Source organism: Sesamum indicum, linkage group LG6 (genome assembly GCF_026168435.1).
Source record: "Sesamum indicum cultivar Baizhima isolate 11 linkage group LG6, ASM2616843v1, whole genome shotgun sequence".
Taxonomy (NCBI): domain Eukaryota; kingdom Viridiplantae; phylum Streptophyta; class Magnoliopsida; order Lamiales; family Pedaliaceae; genus Sesamum; species Sesamum indicum.
This window is the reverse complement of record NC_142662.1, coordinates 17,446,639-17,464,943: the sequence shown is the minus strand read 5'-3', so window position 1 is coordinate 17,464,943 and position 18,305 is coordinate 17,446,639. Positions and strand designations below refer to the sequence as shown.

Below are 18,305 nucleotides of genomic sequence, written 5' to 3'. Positions count from 1 at the left end.
TGGCACACGACCGTACACTTATGTATTTAAAAATATTTATAAATTATAAATACTTAATTTTTTATTGTTGGATTGATTATCAGTTTTAGGATTGGCTTTAACATATAAAATGTGTCAAAATTAAGGTACGTACAAATTTAAAGGTTTTTTAAAGTAAATTTATGTAAAAAATTTCAAATTATAATATAAGGACTAAATTTTATTCTAGGAATGAAATGAATTTAAAAAATAAGTTTGAATATTAAAAAATTGACACGAAATTTAATAGTATTGATTAATGTCAAGCTAGGTATTTAAAGTATACAAATAATAGCACATGTGCGTCCATTTGTACCATGACATTTAATCTGTGCTTTTAATTAAATAGGCTATAACTTTTGACATTTGTAATAGCTAGTTTTTATAGTATTATCATATTTTTGTCCAATAGATCATAACTATCGCAACTTGATTATTCCAATACTATTGTAATTAATTTAATTGTGTTGTAAAATATTCTTTAAGGGATATATAATTACACTATCCTTCTCCAAAATTTAGTATAATTATTACATGCAAATTATTTATGATTAGGAAAAGCATATTTATTGACCTTAACGTTTGTTCTCGTCCAACAAACAGATATATCCGTTAGTCAAGATTTATTGACGACAACAAAAAATTAAAAAAATATATTTGTTATGGTTTGACGTGTTACTGACTTATTGTAAGTGAACAAATCTCCTCACACTAATAAATATAGCAAAACTTTTATCATCATTTTTCTTTTAGTAGGGGTTAATTTAGTCATTTATTAAATGCACACCAAAATTTTAACCTCCCCACACTAATAAATATAAATACTATCAATTGCATCATACTTTATGCATATGCATACTTTAATTTTTTATTATATTTGTTCAATGAAATAAAAATAAATAAAGATATAATTAATAATTGATTGAAATCAATGAAGAAGCTTTATATGTGTATAAATAATTTCTTTTTTATAAAACTAAATATACAAAATAATGCTTTTTGTTGCAAGAAATAAGTATATTGAGGGTATTCTTCCAACCAAACTAGGTATATATTTATTTGAGTTATACTCTTTTCTCTTCCATTTCCAATTTCTCAATATTTTCCTTTTTAGAATTATTTTTTTATTTTTCTATCATATATATATTTTTAAAAAATTATATATTTCATTTTTATTTCTATAGAAAAATAATTTAATAGATAAATATAATAATTTATTTAGTTGAAGGTTTGGGCAGCGGAATTTTTTTCTTTATCTTTTAGGGGGAATTTTTATCCAACTATTTCACAATGTTATCCCGATTTACTATTTTTGACATTTATCTCTTAACTATTTTCTTTTACCTTTTTTTTTTCTAAATTTACTGATTTTATAATGGTATGAACGTTTACTCGAACTATTAAATGTTGGTTCGAATTTTTCGAAAAAATTCTTACTCAAATTAGGTTTAGTCGAATCAAATCAATTACGAAGTAAGTGTATGATCATATTTATTTGAGATCGTCACTTTTTCTGAATTGTATACTAATTAAAGAATAAATGTATTACACTTACCATATAATTAATTAATTAAAGTTTGATGAGTGGATTCAAACTAACATTTTCGAATTTTCTGTTATTCCTAGGTATATACATATTGTTTTACACAATGAGCGTGTAATACCAACTGAATTTGCCCAAGTTGTACTTGAAATCGTCACCTCAAACGTCATATGCTCCAACTCTTCTCGTCTTGCTATATAATACGCACATGCTCAACTCCTTTCCCACACAAAGTTGCATCCCTCCTTGAAGCATAGGAAATCATACTCACATAAACACAAACGTTTTGCAACAATGAGCCCCCGACATGTCCTCCTAGTGACATTTCCAGCACAAGGCCACATCAATCCATCCCTTCAATTTGCCAAAAGGCTCGTCAACATGGGCATTGAAGTCACCTTTGCCACCAGCGTATACGCACAGCGCCGCATGGAGGAAACTGCCGACGGGGACCTACCAAAGGGCCTAAAATTTACCCCATATTCTGATGGATATGATGATGGATTCACTTTCAGCGATGATGGCAAGAAATACATGATGGAGATAAGAAGTCGAGCCTCCAAGACTCTAAAAGATACTGTCATGGCTGCGGCCAAGCGGGGTCGTCCGATCTCGTGCTTCATTCATACTCTCTTGTTACCATGGGTGTCAAAGGTGGCGCGTGAAGTCCACATCCCGAGTGCTCTTCTCTGGATCCAATCAGCCACTGTCTTTAATGCATACTACTACTATTTCAATGGCTATGGAGATCAAATTAAAGCCCAATCCAATGACCCTACGTGGAAAATTCAGTTGCCTGGAATTCCAATATTGCTCTCCAAACATGACATTCCATCTTTCATGCTTGCTACAAGCTCGGAGAGGTATAGCTATGCTCTTACGTCTTTTAACGAACAGCTGGAGGTGTTGGATGTTGAAACAAAGCCGAAAGTGCTTGTCAACACATTTGATTCTTTGGAGCCTGATGTGCTCATGTCCATAGACAAGTATGAATTAATTGGAGTTGGACCCTTGATTCCTTCTGCTTTCTTGGATGGTAAAGATCCTTTGGATACGTCGTTTGGTGGAGATCTTTTTCAAAAATCTGATGACTACATAGAATGGCTGGAATCGAAGCCCAAATCCTCAGTTGTTTATGTGTCTTTTGGGAGTTTGCTTAGCCTCCCAAAGTCTCAGATGGAGGAGATTGCAAAAGGGTTACTAGACAGTGGTAGGCCGTTTCTGTGGGTTAGACGAGTTAATGAAAAAGCCAAGGAGGAGAAGAAAGAAGAGAATGAGAACTTAAGTTGCATGGAGGAATTGGAAAAAGTAGGGAGAATTGTGTCATGGTGCTCTCAACTTGAAGTTTTGACTCACCCATCGTTGGGGTGTTTCATGACACATTGCGGGTGGAATTCGACCCTTGAGAGCATATCTTGTGGTGTTCCAGTGGTTGCTTTTCCGCACTGGACGGATCAAGGGACCAACGCCAAGTTGATTGAAGATGTATGGAAGACGGGTGTTAGAGTGAGAGCCAACGAAGACGGGGTGGTCGAGTGCGCAGAGATAAGGAGGTGTATTGAGGAAGTGATGGATGGAGGGGAAAAGAGCATAGAACTGAGACATAATGCTGAGAAATGGAAGAGTTTGGCCGGAGAAGCAATGGAGGAGAATGGATCTTCTAATATGAATTTGAAGGCCTTTCTTGAAGAAGTTGGAGCTGGTTGTCACTCTTTCTTTTGATATTACATTAAGAAATTGGTTTATAGACTGGTTTGTTAACTTGGGGTTAATCCAAATTACCTCCTACATTCTCAAATACGTAAAACATAAATAAATAAATAAACTTGATACAATGTCTGCAAACCATTTTAATATTTTGAAAAATAAGCATCTAACTCAGTTCTTCTTAATGTGCTCTTAACTTGTACCTTTTTGTAACTTTTATATATTTTAGTCTAAATATTGTCTATTTGGATTTATAGGGATAAAGGCTAAATTGCATTTATTGTCCCGTACATTAGGAGTAGCAAATCAGGGACTGTAGTTAAGGATGTAGCAAATAACATCCCAAAATTAATTTTTTTTTTGGCTATTTAAGTACTCCGGCAACCGGAGGCAGAGCTAGTAACATCAAGATCATCATTTTCCCTAGCGGCACACGACTGCACACTTATGTATTTAAAAATATTTATAAATTATAAATACTTAATTTTTTTATTGGTCGATTGATTATCAGTTTTGCTTTAAAATATAAAATGTGTCAAAATTAAGGTACGTACAAATTTAAAGGTTTTTTTAAGTAAATTTATGTAAAAAATTTCAAATTATAATATAAGGACTAAATTTTATTCTAGGAATGAAATGAATTTAAAAAATAAGTTTGAATATTCAAAAATTGACACGAGATTTAATAGTATTGATTAATGTCAAGCTAGGTATTTAAAGTATACAAATAATAGCACATGTGCGTCCATTTGTACCATGACATTTAATCTGTGCTTTTAATTAAATAGGCTATAACTTTTGACATTTGTAATAGCTAACTTTTATAGTATTATCATATTTTTGTCGAATAGATCATAACTATTGCAACTTGATTATTCCAATACTATTGTAATTAATTTAATTGTATTGTAAAATATTCTTTAAGGGATATATAATTACACTATCCTTCTCTAAAATTTAGTATAATTATTACATGCAAATTATTTATGATTAGGCAAATCATATTTATTGACCTTGACGTTTGGTCTCATCCAACAAACAGATATATCCGTTAGTCAAGATTTACTGACGACAACAAAAAATTAAAAAAATATATTTGTCATGATTTGACGTATTACTGACTTATTGTAAGTGAACAAATATTTTTCACGTTAATGCATGTGAGGAGGTAAATGTAAATACTTACAAAGGTAGTTTAGTCATAAAAGATTTGTTTGACCTACGATAAGTCTCTAGTGAATCATGAATAAATATGATTTTTTATTTAATATTTTTTTTATTTTAAGAAATTTTGTGATTTTGCTAACAGATTAATCTATTTGTTAAACGTAAACAAACGTTAAGAGTATTAAGTGTAATTTTTTAGATTATAAAAAATTTATGTGTGATTATACTAAATTTAAGAGGAGATTGGAAAATGTAATTGTCTCCAAAGAAGATTCCAACAAAACATGTTCGATTGTCTCCGACTCCGCTGCACAAACCAAACAACACGTTTCTATCCCCTCCTTCATTTATATGTGTGCTTCAATTTATTTTATAAAATATTTATGTATCTTTATATGATAATTACTCACTGAAAAAAAAATAATGATAAAAGAAATCAAGTGACAATTTTAATATTAACACTAATTATTTATATTTAGTGATGATAAATTTTATTTTATTACAATGATAAATTTTATAATTTTAATAATTATTATTATTTTGTAAAAATTACTATCCACAAAAATTAATGACAAAAAATAGTGTATAAGATTATCAATAAATACAATTAGTAACACATATATAGTGACGATCTAGTGATAATAATTATTTGTTGCCACTAGATATACGTCATTAATTAATTATATAAAGTGATAATTTATACACAATTATTGTTACTAATAATTATATAGTGATAAAATAAAAATTCTTATCACTTAATACATATTTTAAGTGATTATTCTAAAATTATCACTTGGGATTTCGTCATTAATATCGTATTTTCTTATAGTGACTTTTTCATTATTGAAATTGTTTATCATTATTTGTACGAGAAACATAATCAAAAAAGTTTGAATGAAAAAGTTAGAGAAAAGGATCAAGAACAAATTATACATTCCGAAAAAAAAAAAAATGAAGGGATAAAAAGTATAGCACATATAGAAGAGACCAAAAAAAACAAAGGAAAAGAAAAAATATAGCAAAAATTTTATCGTCATTTTTCTTTTAGTAGGGGTTAATTTAGTCATTTATTAAATGCACACCAAAATTTTAACCTCCCCACACTAATAAATATAAATACTATCAATTGCATCATACTTTAAGCATATGCATACTTTAATTTTTTATTATATTTGTTTAATGAAATGAAAATAAATAAAGATATAATTAATAATTGATTGGAATCAATGAAGAAGCTTTAAATGTGTATAAATAATTTATTTTTTTATAAAACTAAATATACAAAATAATGCTTTTTGTTGCAAGAAATAAGTATATTGAGGGTATTCTTCCAACCAAACTAGTTATATATTTATTTGAGTTATACTCTTTTCTCTTCCATTTCCAATTTCTCAATATTTTATTTTTTAGAATTATTCTTTTATTTTTCTGTCATATATATATTTTTAAAAAATTATATATTTCGTTTTATTATTTCTATAAAAAATAATTTAATAGATAAATATAATAATTTATTTAGTTGAAGGTTTGGGGAGCGGAACATTTTTTTTTTATCTTTTAAGGGGGATTTTTTTGGGCAAAATCTTGTTTTGGTACCATTAAAAAAGGTCATTTTTGTTTTTGGTACCACACATTTTGCAAGTTCGGGTTTTGGTACCATTAAACCAAGAAATGAACATTTTTGGTACCAACTTAACAGCAGAGCCCATGTGCCGTGCACATGGGCCTTAACGGCAGTTAAATCCCGTTAAATCACGTGCCAATTCTGTTGACCTCTAAAGACCAAAAAATGGGCAAAATACAGAACCCTCTTTCACTCCTCCAAAGAAGAAATTTTCCCCTTTTGAAAAAAATCCTAACCTCAAAATAGAAGATAAATTCGAAGTTGAGAATCTGAATTCGAGAGCGAGGAGGCTAGTGTTCGTGGTTGATTTGAAGAAATGGCGTTGACGCCCATCCTTCGACCCGATTCATTGGTGTCAGATGGTGTGCCCGATTATGGTGAGTTTTTTTTCTTCTTCTAAACTTTTGTAGTTAGATTAGATAATAGTTTCTTTTGTCTCTAAAGTAGGATTTGGAGTCCAACAAAAAACAATTGTACCATTGGCTTTAGAAGAAGAGTTATTTTTAGGTAACTCAAAGTCTTCAGACGAACTGAAACAAAAGGTTTATTGCAAAATGTCAAGAAATTGGAAACTGTATATGTACATATCGTGTTCTGCTTTTAGGGGAGTTGATGTGGAAGATGAGATTGGAAAGTGTATATTTACCTATAGTGTTATGCTTTTACTCCATTTGCTCCTACAAGAAATTGAAATCCTGTTTCGTTAAAAATTGCGATTCAATGTATTAATTGTTTTTCTATTGGCATTACAATTGTAAGAAACAACACTTAAGTACAATTATAACATTGGTTGTTCTGGATTATCCATCATAAGTTATCATATGACAAATGCTTTTGTCTGTTATGGACTCTGTAGAATTACATTCTATAGCATAATAGTAAATCATGAATCAGAGTGCAGTAGTGAGTGCTGTGAATTGTTATTGTTGTCTCTATTCTATGATTGATAAACTTTTTCTGATTTAATTGGAACTTCATTAGCTCTGTATTGTAAGTTTTGCAAGTCATTCCAGTTTTGCAATTACTTGTTTGGAATTTTTCATCTTATGTTTAAGTATTTCAATTTGTTATATTATTTCTGAAATGGGTTATAATTATAGTGCTTCATCCCCAGTATAAATCATATTTGCTTTAATGCAATTTTAGCTATACAACTATTGGATTCTCCTAATTGGTGATGTTACCAAGTTTCATTCGTTTATAGTAGCATGTTAGGCGAGATGTTTTCACTAATATTTAAACATGAGAAGTTGAGAATTGTTTAATTTATTTATTTGTGACTGGTGCTATTATTTATATTTGCAGGTAAATATAAATTTCTTATCAGCTTACGAATTTATCATGGAGGTAAATTGATATTCCATCCTGAAGCTGAGTATAGAGGGGGTATGGAAAGTGTGTTTGACTTTGTTGATAAGGACACTTTTTCAATGCAAGTACTTGACAAATGTTGTGAACAGCTGGGCTATTTGGATAGGAAAAAATACTTTAGAATCGATCTGTTAAAAAAATTTAGAGCATTATACTTTGAAACAGACCTTTTTCAACTTATAGTTGGCCATGGGGATGAGATTAGGGCATACCTTGAAGCAGTTAGAAGCCCCATTGTTGCTGCTGAAATTCAGGGGGGTGATAAGGGTAAGAATATTGCGACTGAGGGTGATAAGGGCAAGAACATTGTGATCGAGGGTAATAAGGGAAAAAATACTATGACTGAGGGTGATAAGGGAAAAAAAACTGTGATTGATGGTGATAAGAAAAAAAATACTATGACTGAGGAAGAATTTGTGCCATATAATAGAGACAAAGGGAAAGGTGTGATAATAGAAGAGAGTGGGGATGGTGAGAGGGCTAATTGGGTTGATTGGGATAGGGATGACGAAGATATGAGAGAAACTGAAGAATGGTTGGCTGATTCTGAAGATGACTTGTTCGATGGAGATGAAAGTGTTGATTATGATGAGGATGACGAGTGTTTTGATGAGAATGTAGACAAGGATGCAGAATGGGCTGGTATATTGCAAGATGCCTTTGAAGATGAGATGCGGTTTGACAGTGATGATCATACCGATGGTGATAGCCCAGATGAATTCAATAATCAAAAGAACAGTGATGAAGATGATGTTGGGTAGGCATCAGTTTTCTGTACCGATGACCAATTTGATCCTAGATTTGCATTGGGAATGAAATTTAGTAATAAAAAGGAATTTCGGGAGACCATTCATTCTCATGCCATTATGACAAGAAGAAATCTTGTGATAACAAAAAATGACAAAAGGAGGATTTATGCAAGATGTAAGGTCGACGGGTGTTCATGGCATTAATGCAATGAAGATATGAGATGAATTGGGATTTCAAATCAGGGAGTACAATCATGTGCACAATTGTGGGGCTAGTTTCAATTGTGGGTACAAGAAGGCTTTATGGAAGGCAGCAAAGACTACTATAGTCAGTCAATTTCAAAGAGCAATGCAAGACATAGCTGATTTGGATGTAAGATTCCTTGAGTGGTTACAAGACAAGCCAACCTCACAACGGTCAAAGAGTCATTTCAGTACATACCCGAAGTGTGATTTTCTACTTAACAACTTGTGTGAATCCTTCAACAATTGTATCCTCGAGGCAAGAGAGAAGCCTATATTGACAATGTTGGAGTGGATAAGGGAGTATGTAATGACCAGAATGCAACAACTTAGGGATAGGGCTGAGAGGTTGTGGGAAGGCAGAAAATTATGCCCAAAGATAAAGAAGATTGTGGATAATAATCTGAAATAAGCCGTTGATTGCATCCCAATGAAGTCTGACGACATATATTATGAAGTACAATGTTTTGATGATGCAAGATACACAATTGACTTGAAGGAAAAAAACTTGTTCTTGTAGATCATGGGATTTGACATGTATCCCATGCAACCATACAATGAGTGCAATATCTGTACAAGTTTTGGATCCTGATGACTTTGTGCACGAGTGTTATCATGTTGGCACTTTCTGCAAGGTATATGCACCAGCAATCATGCCTCTTGATGGACTAGAAATGTGGGAAAAAGCTGGTTACATTCCACCTGTGCCTCCAAATTTTGGGAGGAAAAAGGAGAGGCCTGCAAGGGCAAGGAGATTGGAACCTGACAAGATTCAGAAGGGCAAGAAACCTACAACAATAATCGACAAATTGCCAAGGCAAAGAGCAAAACGGATATGCAAATTCTATCATCAAGTAGGACACACGACAAAAGATTGCAAGTGGAAGAAATTTGTTGAAGAATTCCCAGTCGATGATGGGTTTGAGCAGACTGCAGCAACTGAACATGTAACAGCACCTGTACAACAAGATGAGGTGATTGTCAATGAAGATTGCCCCCCAATAAGCCAACCTGAAGTAGTTAGTCAACCTGAAACTGATGGTTCTGTAAGTTTTCATTATTTTCATTTATTTACTATTAATATAAAGTTATGATGTTTTATTTTTTGTATTCTAGTGTTGGTATTAAGTTTTTATAATTAAGTAGTTACTATTAATGTTGTTATTCATGCTATTCTAATATTGGTGTTGGTGTTCATGCTACTATACTGGTGTTGGTGTTAGTGTTGTTGTTCATGTTTCTATACTGGTGTGGTGTTGGTGTTAGTGTTGTTGTTCATATTTCGGTACTGGTGTTAGTGTTGTTGTTCATGTTTCTATACTGGTGTGGTGTTGGTGTTAGTGTTGTTGTTCCTATTTCGGTACTGGTGTTGGTGTTAGTGTTGTTGTTCATGTTTCTATACTGGTGTTGGTGTTAGTGTCATTGTTGTTGTTTCTATTCTAGTGTTGATGTTAATATTGTTGTTTCATATTACAGGGACAAGATCAAATTAATGCCCCTGTATTATTACCAACACCACGTTTCATGCATGCAAAAGTCAACATTAGGGCACCACCACCTATGGTAGGACACCTTCCTGGTTTTGTTTCTCGTCCCACACAAGGTAAACAATTCCACATTAAATTTTATCTTGCTATCATAATTCTGTTTCGTATCTAATCAGCCTTAACTTGAATATGACAGGTCCTATTGGAGATATCATTATACAGGATGGTAAAAAATATGTCACTTTATCAAATTTGCGCAGTGTAATGATATCTCAGAAGGCACAACCTAAGGATAAAGGAAAGAGAAAGATGTAGACAAAAAAGTAGAGACTTTTTGTATAGGTTGAAGTCTTTTGGCAGGTTATTAGTGAAAACTTGTGCATTGCAATGCATCTCTTTTTGTCAAGTGAGTTTTGTCAAATCAGGTTTAATGAGCTCAAATCGTGCATTTATAATCAATATATTTTGCTTTATATTTATGGATTTTATCTTTTCTTTTCAAATGTGTTGTATTACTTATGGGACCAAAAAAGTTTATTTTTAGGTTTAATGGTACCAAAACACAAAGGAATGTTGGAAGACCATTTTTTCCTCTTTTTTCTCAGCCTCACGTGACTTTTCCGCCAAAATTGTGGGGTTGACGGCCGTTAAGGTGCACATGGGCTGTGCTGTTAAGTTGGTAAAAAAATGTTCATTTTTTGGTTTAATGTTACCAAAACCCGAACTTGCAAAATGTGTGCTACCAAAAATAAAACTGACCTTTTTTAATGGTACCAAAATAAGATTTTGCCCGGGATTTTTTTATCCAACTATTTCACAATGTTATCCCGATTAACGTTCAATAATTCTAACAAAAACTATATTTTTAAATCATTTTTAACATTTATCTCTTAACTATTTTCTTTTACCATTTTCTTTTCTTTTTCTAAATTTACTGATTTTATAAAGGTATGAACGTTTACTCGCACTATTAATTGTTGGTTTGGATTTTTCGAAAAAATTCTTACCAAAATTAGGTTTAGTCAAATCAAATCAATTATAAACTAAGTGTATGATAACATTTACTTGTGATTCGTCACTTTTTCTGAATTGTATACTAATCAAATAATAAATATATTACACTTATTATATAATTAATTAATTAAAGTTTGATCAGCGGATTCAAACTAACATTTTCCAATTTCCTGTTATTCCTAGGTTTCATACATATTGTTTTACCCAATGAGCGTGTAATACCAACTAAATTTGCCCACGTTGTACTTGAAATCGTCACCTCAAACGTCATATGCTCCAACTCTTCTCGTCTTGCTACATCATACGTACATGCTCAACTCTTTTGCCCACACAAAGTTGCATCTCTCCTTTAAGCATAAGAATCATACTCACATAAACAGAAACGTTTTCGCAATAATGAGCCCCCGACATGTCCTCCTAGTGACATTTCCAGAACAAGGCCACATCAATCAATCCCTTCAGTTTGCCAAAAGGCTTGTCAACATGGGCATTGAAGTCACCTTTGCCACCAGTGTATACGCACAGCGCCGCATGGAGGAAACCGCCGCCGGGGACCTACCAAAGGGCCTAAAGTTCACCCCATATTCTGATGGATATGACGATAGATTCAGTTTCAGCAAAGATTGCAAGAAATACATGATGGAGATAAGAAGTCGAGCCTCCAAGACTCTAAAATATACTGTCATGGCTGCGGCCAAGCGGGGTCGTTCGATCTCGTGCTTCATTGATACACTCCTGCTACCATGGGTGTCAAAAGTAGCGCGTGAAGTCCACATCCCGAGTGCTCTTCTCTGGATCCAATCGGCCACTGTCTTTAATGCATATTACTACTATTTCAATGGCTATGGAGATCAAATTAAACAATGACCCTTCGTGGAAAATTCAGTTGCCTGGAATTCCACTATTGCTCTCCAAACATAATATTCCATCTTTCATGCTTGCTACAAGCTCGGAGAGGTATAGCTATGCTCTTACATCTTTTAACGAACAGCTGGAGGTGTTGGATGTTGAAACAAAGCCGAAAGTGCTTGTCAACACATTTGATTCGTTGGAGCCTGATGTGCTCATATCCATAGACAAGTATGAATTAATTGGAGTTGGACCCTTAATTCCTTCTGCTTTCTTGGATGGTAAAGATCCTTTGGATACGTCGTTTGGTGGAGATCTTTTTCAGAAATCTGATGACTACATAGAATGGCTGAAATCGAAGCCCAAATCCTCAGTTGTTTATGTGTCTTTTGGGAGTTTGCTTAGCCTCCCAAAGGCTCAGATGGAGGAGATTGCAAAAGGGTTACTAGACAGTGGTAGGCCGTTTATGTGGGTTACACGAGTTAATGAAAAAGCCGAGGAAGAGAAGAAAGAAGAGGATGAGAAGTTAAGGTTCATGGAGGAATTGGAAGACGTGGGGAGAATATTGTCATGGTGCTCTCAACTTGAGGTTCTGACTCACCCATCGTTGGGGTGTTTCATGACACATTGTGGGTGGAATTCGACCCTTGAGAGAATATCTTGTGGTGTTCCAGTAGTGGCTTTTCCGCACTGGACGGATCAAGGGACCAATGCCAAGTTGATTGAAGATGTATGGAGGACGGGTGTTAGAGTGAGGGCCAATGAAGATGGGGTGGTCGAGAGTGGAGAGATAAGGAGGTGTATTGAGGAAGCGATGGATAGAGGGGAAAAGAGCATAGAACTGAGACATAATGCTGAGAAATGGAAGGGTTTGGCTAGAGAAGCAATGGAGGAGAATGGATCTTCTAATACGAATTTGAAGGCCTTTCTTGAAGAAGTTGGAGCTGGTTGTTACTCTTTCTTTTGATATTACATTAAGAAATTGGTTCATAGACTGGTTTGTTAACTTTGGGGTTAATCCAAATAACCTCCTACATTCTCAAATAGGTAAAACATAAATAAAGAAATAAACTTGATAAAATGTCTGCAAACCATTTTAATATTCTGAAAAATAAGCATCTAACTCAATTCTTCTTAATGTTCTCTTAACTTGTACATTTTTGTAACTTTTATATATTTTAGTCTAAACATTGTCTATTTTGCATTTAGTTAGTTATAGGGATAAAGGCTAAATTGCATTTACTGTCCCGTATATTAAGGGGTAGCAAATCAGGAACTGTAGTTAAGGGTGTAGCAAATAACATCCTAGAATTAATTTTTATTTTTTGGCTATTTAAGGACTCCGACAACCAGAGTTTTCAAATGCGCCGGAAACTGCTTACCTAGACACAAATTAGGGTTCCAATTTGGGGGTTTTGCTAATGTGGCCTGGGGGTAATTTGTGTCCAGGTAAGCAGTTTTCGGCTCATTTAAAAACTCCGGTTGCCGGAGTCTTTAAATAGCCAAAAAAAAAGTAATTCTGGGATGTTATTTGCTACACCCTTAACTACAGTCCCTGATTTGCTACCCTCCCTAATATACGGGTCAGTAAATGCAATTTAGCCTAGGAAAAAATACCCTCCCCTTCCATGAGATCTGGTATAATACACGTAGACCTCCTGTAGTTTGGAAACTTACATCTAGTACTCATGATTTCCTTGCGTATAACAAATAAGTTCATCCGTTAGCTAAAATTCACTGAATTTGTTGATATTAACAAAAAAAGTTGAATGAGATTTACCTTGACTGACTAACTACTTACTTGTTGCACGTCAAATAATTTTTTTCGAACTAAACTACCTTTATAACGGTGAAGATATACCTCTTCATATGCATTCATGCGTGAAGATGTATGAGGGTAATTTGTTCATAAAAAGATTTATTTGACCTGCAATAAGTTAATATAAAGTTAATCGGGGGTTGATATAGATTTTTTGTTAATACGAGCAAATTTGATGAATTTTGAATATAGAATGATTTATTTGTTATACAGAAACAAACCTTAAAAGTGTTAGATGTAATTTTCCAGACTACAAGAGGGTCTATATACAATTACAATAAATTTTAAAGGAGGGAAGTGTAATTAATTATCCCTTACTTATAACTATTAGAGCCAAAATATTAAATTAGCTCATTGTTTTTATTTCTTTCTTGCCTAAATAAATGTTATTGTTTGGCTAATTATTGGAACCAAAGAGAAAACAAGAGTTCGTGCTAATGGAATATTTACACTCTTATAGATACCAATTTACTTTTTCAATGGAAATATAACACTCCTCGACCTAGGGCACAACAACCAATATTTATCATGTCAATAGGGGGAAATTGTATTTTTAATCTCATATGTTAGGATGGTTTTATTTTTGGTCAAATTTATTATGAAATTAGTACTTTTAGTACTGTAATTTATATAAATTAGCAACTTTAGTCCTCGTTAACCTTTTCATTTACAATTTAACTGCATTGTAGGACATGTGCACACTCTGCGGCCGTTAAGTATTTTTTGCCAGAGAAAAATTTGGCGCAATTTTCATCTTGGGACCACTTTTTGGAGAAAATATATATAACTACATTTGAGTAGGGGTGGGCGAACGGGTTGGGTAGTTCGGGTCCCGACCCGATCAGATTGCAATAAATCGGATCGGGTATATCGGGTTTTTGCACGGATTAGGATTAACCCGTAACCCGACTAAGAGTAGTCAGCTTCGGGTTCTGGTTGTAGAACCCTACCCGAAGAACCCGATCGGGATAAAGCAATAAGTCACAGTCTGTGTCTTCACTCTTCACAACGGGTTCTCAGTTATTTCTCTTCTTTGTCTCTTTCTTCCCCACAATCTTCTTCCTCCATTGCCGTCGGTGCCAAGCCTATTCTCACTGCTGCCGCCGACGACCGACCCACCACCGCGATTTCTCCTTCTTCTCCGATAGAGTTCGTTGTCCCTATTTTGCTAGGTAATTTTTTAGTAATGGACTAATGGAGTTGTAAACTTGTAATCATGTAATGGACCTAATGGTGATGCATAGTTTGTGAAATTAGATTAGATTTTTGGTTAGTTGTTGGGTTTGTTTTGCATTTTTATTTGAAGTTACATTTCTATCTTTCTATGCATGTTAAGTGTTTGTTGAAATGCCAAATTGAAGTGTTTGTTGATTATACTTGAAATGCTCTAAATTGAAGTGTTCGCCCTTTTGATCTCCTGTTTCTTCTCAGTTGCCCCTCTTCTGTTTACTTTTCATTCTTCTTTCGTCTTCTCTGATGAAAATTTTTGAGTATATGTGTGTTTTGATCATTTATACTGCGGCCTGTAGACTGAGTGTGGATGTGTCTTCAATAAAGAACAAATTTCTGAATGAGGGCTAAGGTACTTCATGCCATTAACAAAAGCAAGGTAACAGAATTAGTGTGAAATAATAAAAAATTGAGACAAGCTTACATGTGAAGTTCTTATCTTTAACTGAAGTAGATCATATAAATCCTGCAAAAGATTATAAGAGCATAACTAATAATTGCAAAAACTTGGGCATAGGCTTCATTAAGAAATTTTTACCACCGAACAGGGTGATGTGGGGACAAATAAATTTGTAGAGAAAGGGGGGATAAGACCAAAGATATAGATTTTATCCGCTTATTGAATAAATATGAATCTAATGTACAGAAAGAATAATACAACAATCATAACCACGGTTCATTTTCATTGCGCCAGACACCACATTCAAGCAAATATAATCACATTTATTTCAGCACCCTTAGCAAAGGTCAAAGTTCGGCCAAACTAGAAGAACTTCTAGTATGAAATGCAAATTTCATTGAACAAAATGATAACACTGAAACATAAAAGATTAGCTTACACCCTATTGAATTAGAAATCTGATAAAATATGGCAAAGCAGCAGACGATGCACAAATTTGTTTCCTTTACTATTCTGTAGCAAATTGAAAAATTAACCTTATGTACAAGTTATGAAAAGATAACACCAGTGAAACATATTTAAGAGCAATCAGTCTTTACTTTTGATGTTTTTCTTCTTGTCTTTATGTGAGCATAGGAATTAAGTGATAAGAATAAAAAGTAATATATTGGACGAAGCTTTAATTTTTTTGTTCTTATAATTTGCAGATTGGAAATATTGATTTCTCAATGGATGGAATTAGAAGTCACTCTCAATCTCAGTCTAACTCATCACCGAATGCCCAAACTGTAAATATGGATGGATTAAAAATTAGGTTAGTGGTGATCATCTTGAACATTATATAGATGATAATATTGATAAGGAGTTGGAGGGAGAGGATGAGGAGGAAGATCTTTAAGGTGCTTCTAAAAAAAGAAAAAAGAGGGTAGTGACTTCTAAATCACCGTGGTGGGATCATTTCATTAAATTTCATTGTGAAAAGGATAATGTCCAAAAGGTTAGGTGCAAATATTGTAGTAGAGAGATCAAAGCCGATCCAAAAGCACATGGAACTAGACCTTTGAAGAATCATTATGAATCTTGCAAGAAAAAACCCCCAAGAAATCAGCAGAAATCAAAATAAATTGTCTTTACAACCAACTTGCATTGGTGATAGAGATGTCCCTCTTGTTAATTGGAGATTTGAGTAAGACAAAACTAGAGAAGCTTTATGTCACATGCTGGTTGTGGATGAACTTTCATTTAAGTTAGTCGAACATCCTGGATTTAGGCATTTCTTGTCTGTTGCATGCCCGATGTTTGTTATTCCATCAAAAAGAACAATAGCGAAAGATATTTTCAATATATATGTGCATGAAAGAGCAAGATTGAAGTCGTTTATTAAAAATCATGCTCAATGGGTTTGCATCACTATAGACACTTGGACATCTATTCAAAAAGTCAATTATATGTATCTCACTGCTCACTTTATTGATGATGATTGAAACTTGCACAAAAGAATTTTCAACTTTTGTCCAATTATCGGGCATAAAAGTGAAGAAATAGGTAAAGGAGTAGAAAAATGCTTGCTTGATGGGGTGTTGACAGGGTTTTCTCTATCACTGTTGATAATGCATCTTCTAATGATGAGGCTATCATTTACTTGAAAAGGAAGTTCGAAAATAGGGGACAAAACATCTTAGATGGGAGATATGTGCATGTATGGCACATATAGTTAACCTCGTTGTGCAGGTTGGTTTAAAGAGTGAACATGAAACTATCTCTCGTATTAGAGGGGCCATCAAGTATATTAGGAATTCTCCAGTTAGGTACAAGAAATTTCAAGAGTGTGTTGAATTTGAAAAATTGGATACGAAAAAATTGTTATCTCTTGATATACCTACTAGATGGAACTCCACCTACTTGATGTTGGAGATGGCTATAAGCCTTAAGATTGCATTTGATGCTTATGAAGATGTAGATCTTGCCTATAAGATTGATCTTTCGAGACAACCATTTAATGGGATACCGACTGATTATGATTGGAGAGGGCAAAGGTATTAGTGAAATTTTTAAGGTATTTTTACAGTCTCACTTTGTGCATTTCTGGTGCCTTGTATGTAACATCTAATCTGATTTTTCGTGAAATAGGTGAAGCGAACTTGCTTCTCAGATAATGGTTAAGTAGTAATGATGTTGAATTAAATGAGATGGCAAGAAAGATTAAAGAAAAGTATGACAAATATTGGGGATCAATTGAGAAGATGAATATGATTTTATATTATGCCGTGATCCTTGATCCACGTCATAAGTTGGAGTTCATTGAATTTAACTTTGATAAATTGTATGGTGGTATCGAACAAAGCAATGTGATGAAAGAACAAGTGAGAGATGGACTTTACGAGTTGTTTAATGATTATAAGTTGAGATACAGTCATAGTCTTCAAGAAACACTAGGAAGCCCGGGATCATCATTTAGTCGTGTTTCTTCATCATTTTCCTCTTCAGTTGGGACATCTACGCAATACACTGGTTATGAAGCGACTCGTACGTTCACCATAGAATAAGAGTTCAATATGTACAAATCAGGTGGAAAAGGGATCTTGTGAAATTAGAGTTAGAGAAATATCTTGGTGAGGATGTTGAAATGCATAGAGACAAATTTAACATACTAAATTGGTGGAGAGTAAACGCCCAAAGGTTTCCCATTCTTTTCAAAATGGCTCGAGATATATTAGCAGTTCAAGTCTCAACTGTTGCCACGGAATCTGCATTTAGTACCGATGGTCATGTTCTTGACACTTTTAGGAGCTCTTTGTCTCCTAAAATAGTGCAAGCGCTTATTTGTACTCAAGATTGGATACGAAAAGACTCCAAACCAATTAGCATTGAGGAGGAATTGAGTGAACTTGAAGTGGTTGAGAAAGGTACTTATTTATTTTTTTTCTTGTATTTTGATTATTGTTCAATTCTATATATTCTATTTATATATTTTACTTGTCTAGCTCTATTTTGTTGTAGAGTTGACTAGGTTGAGGGTTGATTCAACAATTATTGACATTTAATGGTGCTAACTGGTATTTGTAAATTTTTGACAAGGTATTA

At 33.6% G+C, this 18,305-nt stretch overlaps 1 protein-coding gene and 2 pseudogenes across 1 annotated transcript; all 3 read left to right on the top strand.

Moving 5' to 3' along the window:
• Window positions 1–1,808: 1,808 nt before the first annotated feature.
• LOC105164431 (UDP-glycosyltransferase 75C1) lies at window positions 1,809–3,509 on the top strand. The gene has a single exon (XM_011083084.3). It carries the CDS (start codon window positions 1,856–1,858, stop codon window positions 3,281–3,283), a length of 1,428 nt encoding a protein of 475 aa, XP_011081386.1. The 5' UTR covers window positions 1,809–1,855; the 3' UTR covers window positions 3,284–3,509.
• A 7,810-nt stretch (window positions 3,510–11,319) lies between these two features.
• LOC105164432 (UDP-glycosyltransferase 75C1 pseudogene) lies at window positions 11,320–12,739 on the top strand (annotated as a pseudogene).
• A 4,183-nt stretch (window positions 12,740–16,922) lies between these two features.
• Window positions 16,923–17,767, top strand: LOC148787868 (zinc finger BED domain-containing protein RICESLEEPER 2-like; annotated as a pseudogene).
• Window positions 17,768–18,305: the final 538 nt, after the last annotated feature.